General features: G+C 40.4%; 1 protein-coding gene across 5 annotated transcripts in view; it reads left to right on the top strand.

Moving 5' to 3' along the window:
* The window catches only part of RPS6KA6 (ribosomal protein S6 kinase A6), a 36,682-nt gene extending 20,394 nt beyond the window's left edge, over positions 1–16,288 (top strand). For 4 of the 5 annotated variants that reach the window (XM_058848058.1, XM_058848062.1, XM_058848061.1 and 1 more), the window contains exons 9-22: positions 137–279; positions 1,045–1,115; positions 2,406–2,494; positions 2,915–2,979; positions 4,435–4,537; positions 5,579–5,703; positions 5,989–6,114; positions 6,534–6,623; positions 7,256–7,414; positions 7,824–7,985; positions 8,388–8,464; positions 9,127–9,244; positions 10,308–10,448; positions 11,303–16,288. In XM_058848058.1, coding sequence (XP_058704041.1) covers positions 137–279; positions 1,045–1,115; positions 2,406–2,494; positions 2,915–2,979; positions 4,435–4,537; positions 5,579–5,703; positions 5,989–6,114; positions 6,534–6,623; positions 7,256–7,414; positions 7,824–7,985; positions 8,388–8,464; positions 9,127–9,244; positions 10,308–10,448; positions 11,303–11,428 — 1,595 coding nt within the window. In that variant the 3' untranslated portion in view covers positions 11,429–16,288. The remainder of the gene's footprint in view (positions 1–136; positions 280–1,044; positions 1,116–2,405; positions 2,495–2,914; positions 2,980–4,434; positions 4,538–5,578; positions 5,704–5,988; positions 6,115–6,533; positions 6,624–7,255; positions 7,415–7,823; positions 7,986–8,387; positions 8,465–9,126; positions 9,245–10,307; positions 10,449–11,302) is intronic. The other variant, XM_058848059.1, reaches the window with a different exon arrangement.
* The last annotated feature ends 531 nt before the right edge of the window (positions 16,289–16,819 follow it).

The raw sequence follows: 16,819 nt of genomic DNA, 5'->3' as shown, positions 1-16,819 counted from the left end.
AGCTGTGCTAATCATATTTCTGAAAATAACCAACCCAAACCTCTCAACACTTGCATTTTGAATTCCCATGTATTGGTTGATTTGTTTTCCCCTGAAGTTCTTTACTGGCTGTATTCTTGTGATGCTGTTGTTGTAGACTTTGGACTCAGCAAGGAATCAGTAGACCAAGAGAAGAAGGCCTATTCTTTCTGTGGTACTGTAGAGTACATGGCTCCTGAAGTGGTAAACAGGCGAGGGCACAACCAGAGTGCTGACTGGTGGTCCTTTGGGGTCCTCATGGTACTGTATTTGCCTCTTGCTTCCCTTGCTAAGCTCACACAAATGCACTTAGAATAAGCTTGTCCAGTTCTGATTAGGGATGCTTGAGTAAGGGGGACAGTTCAGTGACTGAGTTGCTACTGGGTAGAATAAAATTGACTTTTTGCCTCTAAGGATTATTTATCAGGCACCTGAAAAATCCTGTGTTGTGCATTAGTACTTAAAACCAGTTGTAGTCAGTGTGAGACTTCATTTTGTGTATTTATTTTGCATGCTACTTGATAGTTAAATTTAAAAACAGACTTGAAGATTTGGTTTGAAGGAGTATTAATGGCATTTCTGTGAGAGTGAGCCTGTGGAAGGAATGCTGGCGTGGAGTAGTGAGATAAGTCAGTAACTGCTGCCACTTTTGCCCTTGCTGGGATGTGTTAGAGCAACAGCCTGACATGATGGGACTTGAAAAGTAAACTACTGTTCTAGAATTTACCATTCTTGCAGTTTTTGGAATATGGCAGCATCTAAAACCTGGTTGTGGAGGAGATTTTATCACTTTCAAGTAGCTTCTTGATGTATAATATTCCTCCATCATCATCATGCTACACTTGCCACTGTTATCATCGTGTAAACCGCAAGTGAGAGCAGAATTTTAGATTTGGGAACACTTCCATAATCTTTTCAGAGTTCAGCCAGTGTGATGTAGAGGTAGGAAAGAGTGCAGTGCTTAACACTTTGTTTCAGCAATTGGGGGAAGAAGTGTTGATTTAGATTAACATTTGTTCTTTCCAGTTTGAAATGCTTACTGGTACCCTGCCATTTCAAGGTAAAGATCGAAATGAGACTATGAATATGATACTGAAGTAAGTATGTCTCCTTCCTTTTTCAGAAGTCCGAAAATGTCATTTTAAACATGTTTTAACAGCTTGTTACAACTCCTTGTGCAGCCTGGTCTTGTGTCTCCATGGCAGGGGGTGGAACAAGATGAGCTTTAAGGTCCCTTCCAACCCAAACCATTTTATGATTCTAAGAACACTGAGCTGCAACAGGAGCAAAAAGCAAAGCCCCTTGATAAGCTTTAGATCTCAGACTGTGAAGTACCATTAAGTGTCCCCAGCAATTAAAATCTCAGGGATGAATCTGTACTTTGATTGTGGGCGTATAATAAAGATAAGGACAGCCCAGTGACTGAGAGCAGCTTGATTTTCACTCCTCTTGTTGTTACACTCCCTTGCTACTGTTACAGCACACCTTGTTTTGTAAGCAGCAGGTGATCAGGTGTTGCTTTGTGTACAGATGTGTGGAGGGCTCTTACGTGCTCAAATTCTCATCTTAAATTACCCCAGTTACAACAGAAGCTGTTGGACTGGACAGACTGGGCGAGCTGGTGCTCAGCGAGTGGAGCTGTTGGGCAAATATGTTCTCATCTGTCTGTGCTCAGCTAACAAAGCTTCCTCCTGGCACAGGCAGAGCCTTGGGCACTCTGAGGGGTGATGGGCAAGGGGAGGAGGGAGAAACTCTGCTCTTCCCAGCACAGAGCACTTGGAGCTTGCCCTGAGTGGGAGTTCATGGTGGTGCTGCCTGTGAAAGGATGGATTACACCACGAGCTGCCTCACTTGCAGCTCCCAGTGATGCTGCAATTCTGCACAGTAGTTTCCTGCCTTGGCATTAGAGTTTCCATTAAATAAAACAAATGGTAAAGTCAGTGATGGTAAAGATCATTCTATATAATGGCTCAATGAACCCTGGAGGAATAGTAGCAATCACTTCAAGGGCAGGTAACTGGGTATTTGGTGAGTCTCTTCTGAGTTACTGGTAGTTACTTGGGTAAAAACCTCATGGTGACATGAAGATATCTTTGAAAATACTTACACATTCCTGAGATAATTATTTTACTCTGTTTCAGCATAAAGCTTGCTTTGGGGGCTTGGGTGGGGTCTGGTTGTTGTGGTCTGATGTGTTTATTCTTTGTTGGGTTTTATTTTAAACCACTCCTGTAATAAGAAACTTAAAAAGTTGATGAGTTAAGTATGTGCACTCTACAAGGCTTTGGACTAGATCCTTGACACATCAAACTGTGCAGGGAAATCTATGTAGACAGTTTTTACTAAGATAAATTTCTTTCTCTGACTTATTCTCTGTTTTCTTTTAGAGCAAAGCTGGGAATGCCTCAATTCCTCAGCCCCGAAGCACAAAGTCTCCTGAGGATGTTGTTTAAAAGGAACCCATCAAATAGATTAGGTTGGTTCATTTATTTGGATCTTTAAATAATCAACTCAGCCTAACATTTTATTTCAAAAAAAAAAAGGTAGTTTCTAGAGACTATCAAGCTCTGGGTGATCAGTAACGTTTGGGTACCATTTCCTGTAAGTTTGGATCATGAGTTCCTGGGTTTGGCCAAGGAATGGTCACAGTGTGGGATCATTGAGGAGTGAGCCAAAGCTCTGACAGTGTCACAGCAAAGAATATTGACACTGTACTTTTGGGCTTCGTGTGCTCTCTTTGCCTCCCTGAGTATTTTACATCCTTGGAATATTTCTGTGTTCACAGTTCCCTCAATAACCATGTCTGCACAAACTTTTTAGAAATGATCTAACCTTTAGTGCAATCTTCAAAGACTTTACCCACAAGTGTGTTAAATACAGTATTTCTTTTGATCAGGAGCTGGTTCAGATGGAGTTGAAGAAATTAAGAGACATCCTTTTTTTTCTACTGTTGACTGGAATGTGAGTACAAAAGGATCTGAATGATAAAGCTTTTGTTAATTTTTCTGTGTGTTGTAGCATTTACATCTGCATAGGGCACAGCAAACACTGCATTACTGCTGACTGGCACATCCTGGCTTCTCCTGTAATTCCTGGCATCTTGAGCTGCAGTATTTACTGCAGATAGAGAGTATTAATTATAAATAGTGCATTTACTTTTTAAATAATTCAGAGTTGCAGCATTCTCAAGCTGAAATAGTCCATTAGAGCATTTGTAGTTGGGAGAAGGCTGCTGGTGTTCCCAGGAATCCTTCAGGAAGTGTCTCACAAAAGCTCCCTGTGGCTGTAACTGTCCTGGACTTCCCTCTGCATCACTCCCATCCCAGGTACAGGTCAGGAGTTAACTCAAGTGCTCCAAGGTGTTCCAAGGTCTACAAGATCACAACTCCTGGCTTCAGTTTCTCATGAGCACCTTATGATTCTGCTCTGTGGTTCACTCATCCTCTGAGCTGTGTTTGCCAGAAGTGTTCTCAAAGCCAAGGTGCTGTGTGAAATATATCCCCCCTTTGCTGTGATGCTGCAGTGGTTGATGGAATAAATAAGATGTGGCTGTGCTGACAGAGCTGCACCCACACAGGGCAGTCCTGTGCTCATCTATTCTTCAAAGCCCCTCATCATTATCAATCTATTTATCTCCTGTATTTATTTCTGAAAAGTGATTTTCTGGCTGTGTTCAGGCAGCAGCTACCTCGCTACTTCAGAGTCTGTTCAGCAACAAGTTTTCAGTAGCAGCAAAACTTCACTGCTTTATGTGAATACACTTCAGCAGTTGTTGTCTGTTTGGCTTGATTGTTTAATTTTTTTCCTTTTGAAGGGACTGATGTTGGAATAAATACCAGCAGGGAAGTTTGAAAGCTCAGCAGTTCTAGCTCTTTATTTTTATTTTTTTTTCAGTCTGACAGTAATTTGTATTTCCCTCCGGTTGTGTTGATGACACAGTGCTTCTGTATTTTACCTCTTTATTTCTTTGGGATGTATTTAGGTCCCTTTTTCCTTGGGGTTGGTTTGGTTGTTTTGGTTTTTTTGAACTAAAATACACTACATGCTTTTGTGTAGGAAGGTTAAATTAAAAAAAAACAACAAAAACTACAAAAAGTAGATCTGAAAGGAGGAGGGAAAAGGCAAGGAAATGCTCTTAGAACTTCCTGAATTTTGCATGGGGATTCAACATCTTTTGACGTGAAGTTTTCTGTTCCTTAGCTGTAGATGGGATTTACTGCACATTTGAGATCTTCCCCTGATTTAGTTTGGTGGATTAGGAAAAACCTGGACTAGAGCTTTGAGAAGGGGCAGTTCCTTGCCAAGAGGAACGTGCCTGACATTGGTTGAGGCTTTGTCCTTTACCTTTTATCTTGGCAAAATAACAGCACCCATGGAAGCTTCACTGACTCTTAAATCTTTGTCCTTCTCTTTCAGAAACTGTTCAGAAGAGAAATTCAGCCTCCATTCAAACCTGCCTCTGGAAAGCCAGAAGATACTTTCTGCTTTGATCCAGAATTCACAGCAAAAACACCAAAAGGTAACTGTGCATGGCTATAAATGGGTGAGGTTTGTGGGACAGGAGGGTCAAATTAATGCTAAAACAGCAAGCAGAGAAGCCAGGGACAAAGTTAAAAGGAAAGGATGCACCAGGAGGGTTCCAGTGCTTTGAAGGAGGATGCTCCCCTCAGCAGGTTTCTATTCTTTGAATATTATGCTAGACTCAGGAAGAAAAAAAATAAATGGAATATGAAAAACTGGACTATGGTTTCTAGTTATGATTAAAGTCAGGCATGCAGTGTTTGAGGGGAAGTATTTAATATTCAAGTAAATGCAATTTGATTTCAGCAGTGATTCTTTTTAGGGTCAGTATTTCATTGAGGTGCCTTGCTTTAAGAAACATTATCATTATTATTGCTTGGTCTGCTTCAAGTTTCATTTTACTTTCACTTTTGTGATTTTTTTTCTTTCCTGCTGCATCCAGCTTTTAAACCCTTTTCCCATCATTTTTTGGAGAAGGTCTGTGCTTTTAATAGGCTACACAAAATTATTGAGCTGTGTTCACTGTGAGATTTCAGACAATGAATTCAGAGGTACACAGAATATAACCTGAGGAAACTTAATTCTAATTATTCAGGAACATTTCTTCCAGTGAAAATTTACTAATTGGATATTCTTGTGTTGCCTCACTTGTGCCTTGCCAGCAGCTCATTTACCACTGAACCAGCACATTCTGTTGTTGCTCTTCTGTGTTACAAAGCTGTTGAGCACAACACAATGATCTTTATTTCTTTCCCATAAGTAGTTTTGTTTCAGTAAACTTCTTCCTTATAACATGTGTTCATACAGAAATTCCTGCAGTGCTTTGCAGTTTTGGATAAAACCCTGGAATACTTGTTTGTGTTTGTTACTGAAGAGCGCAGATAACAAAGTAGAACTTCTTTTTAATATTTAACATTGGTGTTCCTCTGTTTGCTTCCTTTCCCTCAGGGTGGTTTTTCTAACATACCTCTCCTGAATGTTAGGAAATGGCCTTGCTGGGATGTAGCCACACTAATCCTGTGTGTCTGTCTGCCCCCAGATTCTCCAGGGGTCCCACCCAGTGCAAACGCCCACCAGCTCTTCAAGGGATTTAGTTTTGTTGCAACTACTACTGTAGAAGACCATAAAATATCACCCCTCACCAATATCCTGCCCATAGTCCAGGTAATGCTTTGCTTTTGGGAAACTTCTTTGTTCTGTCAAAGACTGACCAATATTCAGTGTTTACAGTTGTTCTTGCTTTGTTGAGAAGACCATTATGAAAAGTGTCTTATGAAATACTTCTATGGGATATTTCCTGATTTGAAAAAGTGAGTTACTGTTTCTCTGGAGGCAGAATTTCAAAGAAAAATCATGAGCAAGCAGGAGAAGCTTCTGCTGTTGGTACCAGAGTAATGGCAAAGAGAATCCTGTTGCTTTAGATAACCACTTGCCTGTGTTTTCTTAAAGCAGCTTCATGGGAACAGTGCACAGTTCACTGATGTCTATGAACTGAAGGAAGATATTGGTGTGGGCTCCTACTCTGTTTGCAAGAGATGTATCCACATAGCTACAAACATGGAGTTTGCTGTGAAGGTACTGGCATGAATCCCACTCTGAAAATATTGCCTATTTGAAAACTTGTATTTGTGAATTTTCCAGTTATTGTTTATAAGTCACAATCTTAAAAGCTGAAAATCCTGTACAATGATGGGAGCACCTGAAATAAAAGGAGATTCACAAGGGTGGAACTGGGCTGCAGGGAATTAGTGATGCTTCAGACCACTGCATTTCCTTGTTCAGTGGAGCAGGATAGGCTGCATTAATGATAGAATTTTAACAAGGATAGAGCAAGAAATGAATAAATGAGATGAGGAAATGGAAGACGATTAGTAAGAAGTAATGAACTCCAGAATTTTTTTTTCCTGTTGTTGAAATGAGAATATAAATACAAAAAATGTCTTTATTTAATAGTCTTTGTTTATACAAGTTGTTTTTCCTGTTGTGTTTTGCAGATAATTGATAAAAGCAAAAGGGATCCCTCAGAAGAAATCGAGATTCTCATGCGTTATGGGCAACATCCAAATATTATTACTTTAAAGGATGTATGTACCTCCTTTTCTGCTGCCTCTTATTAGACAGTGCTGAGAAAATAAATGCAGATGTAGGCAGTTTATTTGGATTCATTAAATTTCTTTTACTTCGAAAAATCTACTGGGAGAGCAGTAAATAATAGTAGAGGGGGTGTTTCAAAATACAACATTATCCTTAAATTAATTTTTTCTAAAGGCTGTTGAACCAGCCTGAAGTGAGAAATGATGTAAAGTTTAGAAATGCCATATTTCTTCTTGTTTCAAGGAGCAGCCAGTGTGTTGGCAAGCTGAGAAAGCAGTGGCCTGCATGTTGTCCTGTCTGTGCCAGAATGGCCCTGGAAGGGAAGAGCAGTAGGGAGTTGTAGGGCTGCTCTCCTCTTCTAACAGAAGTTCTTACACTGAAAAATATAACTCAGAGTGATGAATTAACAACTTGAATTGAGAGTGATGAATTAACAGCTTGAGTCATGAACTCCCAGGATGACACACGAGCTGCCTTGCACTCCCTGCTTTGGCAGCCCCTGCTGTTTGTGCTGCCCGCTCCGGTGGGAGGAGGGGATTTATGGGGATGTGGAACTCCAGATGTTGCCTTTTAATAGCTCTGAGTGTATTCTGTGTGAGTGCACTGCTAAACCTCTCCCCAGGTGTATGATGATGGCAGATTCATCTACCTGGTCACGGAGCTGATGAAGGGGGGGGAGCTGCTGGACCGGATCCTGCGGCAGAAATTCTTCTCGGAGCGGGAGGCCAGCGCTGTGCTCTTCACCATCGCCAAGACCGTGGACTACCTGCACTGCCAGGGGGTGAGTGAGCCCTCCCACCCCACACCTCTGTCACAGCTCTGGAATTACCACTCCCTTGCCCTGTTTGCTTGGCTTGTTTTCATGCTACAAGGTTTTGTATTTTATCACAAAGGTGAATAGTAGAAACAACTTACCCTGTTATCCTGGCAAAGCCTTTGGACTCTGCGCTTTATGAAACAGCAGATTTTTGTCCTGTTCTCCTTGTTGCCACATGGTGATGTTGGTTCCAGTTGCATTATGAGCCAGGAGGTTTTCATTGCATTACTTGAACTAGAATTTTTTGGTACTTTAAAGTTATATAATTGTTTAAAACTCTTAGATTAATCTAAAGAACAGCTTTCTTAAATGATAAATTACAAACAAATGTACCTACTCCTAAATATGGCTTTTCAAATGTCTTTGTTTAAAGGTGGTGCACAGAGACCTTAAACCCAGTAATATTTTATACACTGATGATTCAAACAATGCTGATTCCATCAGGATTTGTGATTTTGGATTTGCAAAACAACTTCGAGGAGAGAATGGACTACTCCTAACTCCCTGCTACACTGCAAACTTTGTGGCACCAGAGGTATTTCAAGCTGCTCTGTGTTTTCTTTATGCTGTTTTTGGTGCATCAAATGCTAAAACTTTTCAGCAATGCTTGGAAAAAAACTTAAACCATTCTGCTACTTGTCTTTAAATATAATCATATGAGCTTTTTAAACACTGGTGCATGTGTTTATTATAAAACTGCTTTAAAAACAGCCAAGTCCACCCTCAAAAATAAGATGTGAGCCTGGTGAAAATCTTAAAGGGATGACCTAGGAAGAAGAAATACTGTTGGTATTTACTGCAATGTGTATATTAGAAAATCAATAACCAAATCTCTGACATGATGCAGGGATGGTCTTTACCCTTCCTTAGGCTGTGGGGTTGGTTTGGGGTGGTTTTTTTAATATATGGCAAGTCTTTAACACTCTTTGTTTCGTAGGTTCTCATGAGACAGGGATATGATGCTGCATGTGACATATGGAGCTTGGGAGTTCTCCTTTACACAATGTTGGCAGGGTGAGAATATTTCTGAGCTGTTTTGTTTACCTTAAATCCCAGAATGTTGCCTGAATCCTTGCTTCCATAGAAATGGTGAGGCATTGGCTCATGGAATGACACAGACACTCAGGTGGGACAGGCAGCTCTGAGTCAAAGCCAAAAAAAACCCAGGTTTATCTCACAAATATTTCAAGTTTTCTCTTCCCATTGTGCAGGACTTGGGGGTGCCAAAGACTTCCCCCAGTTTTCAGGAGGGAATTGAGGCTGTGAAAATACGTGGTGGGTTTTTGTTTTACCCTCCAGCCTCTTGTGCTCCCACCCCATCCCTTTACTCCCCCTGTGTCTCCTGCTCCATTCCTGTGTAGAACACTCTGGGTTGTGATCTTTGGAGTTTCCTAAACATCCAAACCTGATGAAGCTCTAGGAAGCATCTAGTGGCCAAATGAGAGATGTTTGCTGAATTCTGCTCTAACAGAAGAAGAGCAGATTTTTAGTCTTACGGCTAAATCCTGTCAGAAATTATTCTCTTGATAAATCTGTATTTCCCATTTAATATTAGAAATATTTAAGAGTATGTGTATATATTCTGTGATATGTTTCTGTTGCCAGTGGGATATTCACTCTGATTCACGAGATTTTGCCAAACAAGGTGTTTTTGTTGTTTTTTTTTCTTTCACCAGCTATACTCCATTTGCCAATGGTCCCAATGATACTCCTGAGGAGATCCTAGTACGGATAGGCAGTGGAAAATTCTCTCTAAGTGGAGGCAACTGGGACACTGTTTCAGATGCAGCAAAGGTGTAAATGTGTTTTTGTTTTATATTTTTGTAGAATTCCAATGAAATCTACTGAGCTTTGTCAGCTAGACTGCTCCAGAAGTGTAGTTTGTTATTATAATCTGCAGACTTTATTGCAGGGAAGGGTATCTGCTCCAAAATTTTATTTAAAGACTCCATCTGTAATCAATATGGATTCCCTGGGATGGTGTTGACCCACTCTGTGGGTATCTTAATCACCAGGGTTACCTTCTAAAAAGATCAGCATTAATATTAAATATTAATGTTTAAATATTTTTTCCCAATCCTTTGGAACTGCATTATTTGTTCATTTCTGTAGGAGTGATTCAGAATGCTTGTTGGCTGCTGCTGTCTTAGCATGAGAAATTCACTTCTGTGGATTTAAGAATGCTTCACATTTTGTACCTAAAACAAAGGGAACATTCTGTCAGCTTGCTCATATTTTGGTTTTATTTCAAACTGTTGCTGTCTCTGTTCTGTGCCCTTCCCACCCACCTCTCCTTTGGACCAACGTTGTAATTAATCAGTAGCTTATTGCTAATGCTTCTAACAGGCATAAACAAGTGTCCATTGCTGTTGGCTTTATGCTTTATGTGGCTTCTTGAAGGAAAAATTCCTTGCTGGTGTCTCACTGTCTCTGAATTCAGTTGTAGTAAGGAGTCAGCAGAGCCCAAAGTGCAGAATGAAGAAGGAGAGAGATTTGCAAATAATAGCTTTCCTCCATAAAATCTACATTCTATTAATATTCATAAATCTGCTACATTTTAATAGGATTTCTAGTCTTTTAAAGAATATATTCATAATAAACATGAAAAGCACAACAGTGAGTTGCTTTGCAATCAAGGCTGGCTCTGTTGAACTGCTCCAATAGAACCACACATTGTTCTCAACCTTCTGCAGTGTCAGGGCACAGAATGATCCCGTTTGTCTGCTGATCTCTGTGTGGTGGCATTGTGTTAATCCCTCCACATCGGGTGCTTCTCTCATTGCTGCCATCCCTGCTGCTTTAAAGGCCACCTAAGATGATTTGGACTGAGCAATCTTTGTGTTTCCCTTCCCTGCAGGACTTGTTGTCACACATGCTGCACGTGGATCCCCACCAGCGGTACACGGCCGAGCAGGTGCTGAAGCATTCCTGGATTGCCTGTAGGGACCAGCTGCCTCATTATCAGCTCAACAGGCAAGATGCCCCACATCTAGTAAAGGTAAACCCACCTGGGATGCTGCTTCAGCCGGGGGCTGTGCAAGGAGTTCAGTTGGTTTAGAGCTACAGACAGAAATCCCATTTTTTTCTATTTGTTTTCCGTAGTACCAACACATTTAAGTTACATGGTGGGACAAATTCATGAAATGCTGGAATGGTTTGGGTTGGGAGGGACCTTGAGGCTGGGCCATCCACTATCCACCCCCTGCCATGGACAGGGACACCTCCTACTGTCCCAGGTTGCTCCAAGCCCTGTACAACCTGGCCTTGGGCACTTCCAGGGATCCAGGAGCAGCCACAGCTTCTCTGGGCACCTGTGCCAGGGCCTGCCCACCCTCACAGGGAGGAATTCCTTCCCAATATCCCACCTAGCAGTGGGAAGCCATTCCCCTTGTCCTGGGTCATACCCTTGTATAGAGTCCCACTACAAATTAAATGTAAATAATTATTTTTAACCTCTGTGTGGAGGAAAAGATTTTTGTCTGTGTTTCCTGTAAGGTAGTTCCTGAGTTGTCTTCAAAGTCAGGACCTCAGGAGCCACTGAGGTGGCTGTATTTGAGAAATTGGTGCTAATCTGGCTTGAAAAATACAAATTCTGACCTACATTAACAGGTGACTCCTGCATCTAAGGGATACAAAAGAAAGAGGTGTCAGACACCCAGGCTTAGACATTGGAAGCAATCAAAAAGAGGAGGTTTTTTTTTTCCTTACAAACTTTTGAGAATTCACATGACCTGGCCTAAGTCTTGTGTGGTTTTAATGGAGTTAGTTGAGTATTTAATACTTAATTGCTTTATTTTCTGATTAAAACTTCTATATATATGAATTATTATTGCCTATTTCCTTTTTCTCCAGGGAGCCATGGCTGCTACATATTCTGCACTGAATCACAAGACATTTCAGCCAGTGCTGGAGCCTGTGGCAGCCTCCAGTTTAGCTCAGCGACGGAGCATGAAAAAGCTCACATCCACAGACTTATAGATCCACTGGGACACCTGAGCAGACACAAGCAAGGGGGAAACCCAACAAGTGGCTCTATTTTGCCTGACCTGTGATCAAAAGGCATCTATGGTTTCCTGCTACACTACTTGAATTCTGTAAAAGTCCTTTTTTTAAAAAGAAAAAAAAAAAAATCCACAGGTTCATACTGTGTTTGTTTTACAGGCCGTATCTGTTAAGTTAATTTAAACATCAGGTACACCATAATGAATTTCTCTACACTGTCCTTTGAGATCTGTTGCAAATATTCTTTCACATTCTGTATAGTTTTGCTGGGTTCAGTTAAAAAAAAAATGGTTTAGGGGACCGTTGCCCATGACCAAGTTGTACATAAAGTGTCAGTGTGATTTTGTTGCTTCACACCTTTAGACCCTGCTGTGAAGGGCAAATTCTTCATTTTGTAATTGGGCACTTCATTGATTGAACTCAATTCCTTTCCCTTGCCCATGACTATTATGCAGAGTTGAGCAATGTGATGTGCCAGAGTTGATTCATCACCGTTGATTTGGCAGGTCTGTGTTTGCATGGTGCCAGTAACTGAGGAGGTTCTGTGGAAACACAAACCAAAGGGATGTGCAAGATCCTGCACTTCAATCTGATCCCTTGTGACCCAAAAGAAATGCTGGTTATAGCCTCTAACAGGAAAATGAACATTTCTGGTTCTTACCACAAATTGTGTCCTGCACTGAGCTGGAGAAAGTCAATATGTGCATAAACTGTCAAAATTCAGGCTCAGAAATATTGGTGCCATTTCAAAACAACATCATGCAGCTCAATCCTTTGTTATTTACATTTCCCATCCATTAGTACAACTACTGTGTTATTTTCCTCAGCAGTCTTTCCACTAAATACAACCAATATTAGGTTTGTTTGGCATATGAGACAAACTGACACTTTATTCAAGTCAACTTGGCACTTGGGGTTTATTTTTTATTTATTTGACTTTTTTTTTAATAGAAGGTTGCTTCTCTCTGACTTTCTCGCCGCATGTACAAATATTACAGAGCAGAAATGCAAAATTCTCTTTGCCTAACTGTAGGGGTAGCTTGGGAAAATAAATAAGCCTTGCTGTGTGCCCAGGTAAGGGAATTCTGACCAAGAAATTTCACAGTTAGGGACAAATTCCTTTCAGCATCCTGTGGCCAGCACTCACTTGCCCTCTCTGTCTGGTGTTAGGACTTCAGCTGTTCCTAAATGCTCTGATGGAGAGGAAATTAATTTCAGGGCCAGAATTACCTTGGGGTTTCCTGACTCAAAACCAATGCTTACTGCTGGTAGTTGATTCAGAGATACGCTTAGAAGTGTTTTCAAAAGTTGTAGACACTGAGCAACTGTAGTGACATAGCAGGATGATTTTAAATATTAAATATATTAGTGACATTAGTGAAGTGACCAAAACTCAAACATCAGACTCATTTGTCATCATTGAATTTTCAAATGCAAGACCCCAGGGCTGACAGAAATCAGTGTTTTGAGACAGCAGGAAAAAAAACTTTGAGGAGAATTCTGGCCCAAGCACCAGGAGTGGTGGTGATAACTCAGATCTCACAAGAGGTGTTGGCTGGTTTTTGCTTATACTTGTGAAGGACTTGGTGGTGTTGGAAATACTTTAGATAAGCTGCTTTCTTCTGTTGTGGTGGGGGAAGATGGACATTATCTGGCCAAATAGTTAGGTATGAATATATGTAGATTTGAGACTTAATAATATAAGCAAACATAAGTGTGCCCTTTGTATCACGCAAAACATCCCCCAGATGGAATTTCTTGAGTGTTTGATAGATGTTGGAAGCTTTAGGGGCCATTTGTGCCTAGTTTTGAGGTGCCTGTTTGAAATGCTTGAAAGCTTATCAAAGAACACAACTGCTTACTGGAAAGCTCCTTGTTTAGTACAAAATCTGCCCCTTTTTGCAGCTGCTCCATCCTTCTTTTCCTTAATGAAGACCTTTTCCAGCAAGAATGCCTGGGAACCTCTTGTCTACACTCTGTCAGGGTCATTTTGATGTAAATTTAAAGATGACTGCCAGAAGATTTTGAATTCACTCAAAAAAAACCCCAAAAAAACAGTGGTGGAAATTAAACCCCCTGAGCCCAGGTCAAGGTGTAGTGTGGGTTGAAATGTAGTCTTAAAAGTTGTGTTGGGGATAAGAGGTAATGCAAGGCCTGGAATACAATGAAAGTGTCAAACTTGAATTGTCTTCAGCTTTCCTGTAAAGGCAGCATCTGGTCTTTAATGGCTTTACCCATGAGTCATTTTACACTGTTTCTGTTGGTATTTTCTTTTAGCTTGCTTAGAAGCACCACGGTATAAGCACCTTAAAAGCATTTTGCACAAGAGCAGTTGGAAGCAGCTGAAGGGACTCAAGTTGTTCTTGATGTGCAGCACAAAGGTGGTGAGAGGAAAAGAACACAAACAAGGTGGATGTTCTGATTCATTGCAGAGTATTTAAAACATCTCCTGCAAAGTTATCCCTGTTTTATATCACTGCTGGCCTTTAGTGCAAGTGGTACTCCAGGGGTAAAAACGTTTCAGTGACTGCAACATTACAAATTCATCTTATCATGGGGAAAATATGGATGTGTTATATCTGACAGGCCAGTGTACCCTGGTATGCCAATTATAATCCTTATTTTGGGGGAAAAGTTGCCTTGCTCTGACTATTTCAGCATATCAGTCTTGGAAATATTTGGGATATGCAGGAACACGAAAGAGTTCACTTGAAGTTTACTTTTACTGTATGTAATGATCATCTTTGTGAGGCTCCTTTGGGAATTCCTTGCCTGTTTCTCATCCCTTTCTTTCCCAGCTTTGGTTTTGATATCTAAAAGTAGCATGGTCTGCTCATGAGCTGTCAGTTAAAGGTTTGAGATGGAAGAGCAGGTAATGGGAAAGTGCTCTGGCTGCAGGGAAAGGTTGGTGGAATTTATTTCATATCATCTGGGCACAGTTCAAGTTTAGAAACTGGTGATGTTCTTACTGCCTTACTGAATTAGAAAAAAAAAGTCAAGATTTTCACAAAGGCTCCCAGTTACACAGGCATTCAGACCAAAGGAACTTCCACAAAACTAAATCTTTAATGATAGAATATTTTGGCTGTGGCTTCCTGCCAGTAAAACTGCTCTGGTATTTGGTAAGGATCATTATCAGTAATGCTCTGGTGCACACAAAGCAGATTCCCACTGGAGCTGGAGTGGGCTCAGGACTTCTTTTGCTATTCTTTCACCCAGGATATCTCAATTTGTACCTTCATGTATCCTTTGGATATAAAGTGATAAACTCTGTTGTATTCCTGTTCCATATCCAAAATCTTCAGTGGCACCATGGTGAGCCCATGCTGGGGTCACAGGGCCCTTCCTGAGAGCTTTCCTGGTTGGGTCCAGTCAAGGCACTGATCCAGTGCCTTGTGTGCTTTTCTTTTTTCCCACTGTGCTCAAAATCAGTGAATTCCCCTTGCCCACACCAGGAGGTGCAGGGGGCTGAGCCTGCTGTTCTTTTGAGCCCTCTGTTGTTTGCATGTTCTTGCAGCCAGAGAAGGCATCCAAAACCTCAGCCTAAGTCAAGCTTGAATTCTGTCTTCCATGGTTTAATTCCTTTTCAAAGCTGATTTTCAGCTGTCCAATAGTTAAAATAACCTCTAGCAACTGTCAGCAGGTGGGAGTTCCTTGCAATGTCCTTAGAGACTGGTCTGTAGAGCTGTGTTAAATTAATTACACAAGGTTATAATAATTCTCCTGGATTGTATCAGTGAAATTAGGCTAAAACATCAATGCAGACACAGGGTTTTATGTATTTCTGTAGCACTTAAGCTTTTCAGTCCTATCCAGAACTAAAAGTTTGCAAATATTTGTGGGAGGGGAGAAAGGAGCAGGTTTTTCTTTCTCAAAGTTTCCAGAAAGCTTCTGAAGCTGTGATCATAATAGAGTCCTTATGTAATCCTATAGGAGCTCAGTAGGGTTAAAAACATAAAATTCTCCTTAAAGGTTTGTTCCAAAGCTCTTTTAGGTGTGCACTGATAGTTGTTTGTAGCACCCCTGCACTTCATTCATACCACACCAGCTTTCTGCATCATCATCTTGTCTCAACATCTCAGTTATTTTTTAAATATTTGCTCCTCCAAGTTCTGCTGTTCCTTGGGAGCAGAAGAATGGATACAAATTTGAAAACCCCCATCCTTAATGTATGGCTGAAGCTGATTGAGTATTGTAAGAATTTGCATAATTAGAAAGTCCCCCACAAAATCATCAGCAACTGGTTTTCTTGATATTTTCCCTGTGTAATGAAAGCAAACTTTTTCTGAAAGCTTTAAAAGATACTTAAGTGATTATATCTCTTAATTATTAATTTTTGGTCAATAGCTTATTACCAACAGTGAGTTTGAATAACCCTAAATCCTCCTGTGGGGTTTTTCACACGAGGACCGAGGACATTGGAGGTAGATCTGCTTTGCAGGACCAAGTGTTCAGGTTTGGGTGTTTTGCATTAGGCTTTTGAGCAGTGTTTGCTAATTAATTAATTAATTGATTGCATTGTCATAATGTCCCAAGCACTTTGGCATCTTGCACTGATGCTCTGGTTAGAGCTGAAACTCTCCTGGCACGTGGCAAAATCTCCATAAAGGGCATTAATTGAGAACAGTGTGCAATGAATTCCATGCTCTCTGAGGTACTTCAAAGATGAAACTCTACACAAGGTCCCCGTTACCAGATATTGTAACTGTCATTTCTTTCTCTTAAGCATATTGTGGATTTTGTATCATACTGTATTTATTTCATTTAATTTTAAAAGAAATGTTTTCTTTAAAGCTCTGTATATATTGACATTAAAGTTTGCATTGTACTACGTTCTCTTCTTGCAAGGCTGGGTCTGGCAGTGCAGTGGTGTTTCTCTTGGCACTGCTGCCTTCAATTACAACACACCAAAGACAACTTCAAAATTATATTTATTTTTGTCAAACTTCCTGAATAATCATAAAGGTACAGCTTTAATTAGCTGGCAATTCCTTGAGTACTAGAATAAAAGGGTTGCAAATTCATAACATTTGGTAATTGACAGAAATCCATCACTTCTGCTTTGGAAGTTTGCTTGCTTCTGTTTTTTAAATGGATATAAAAAAAAATGAGCAAACATTCTAAATTAAATGTATATGAATTATTTCATAAACCTTCCCAAAATTCTCACATACATCAAGAACAACTTACAAATTTATATTCAGTCAAGTGTTTCATGCCACACTTGCAGCAAAACAGGCATTCAGTGGTAAGATTGATGTGTTTACTTCATGGCTGGGATCATCTACCTCTTATGGTTTTTAGGTACCTCTTAAATTTGACTCCATATATTAAGAAGAAATAATTTGCTGCAAATACCTGATCCTT

The sequence above is a fragment of the Poecile atricapillus genome, chromosome 12 (assembly GCF_030490865.1).
Source record: "Poecile atricapillus isolate bPoeAtr1 chromosome 12, bPoeAtr1.hap1, whole genome shotgun sequence".
NCBI lineage: Eukaryota > Metazoa > Chordata > Aves > Passeriformes > Paridae > Poecile > Poecile atricapillus.
This window is presented reverse-complemented; position numbering and strand designations above follow the sequence as displayed.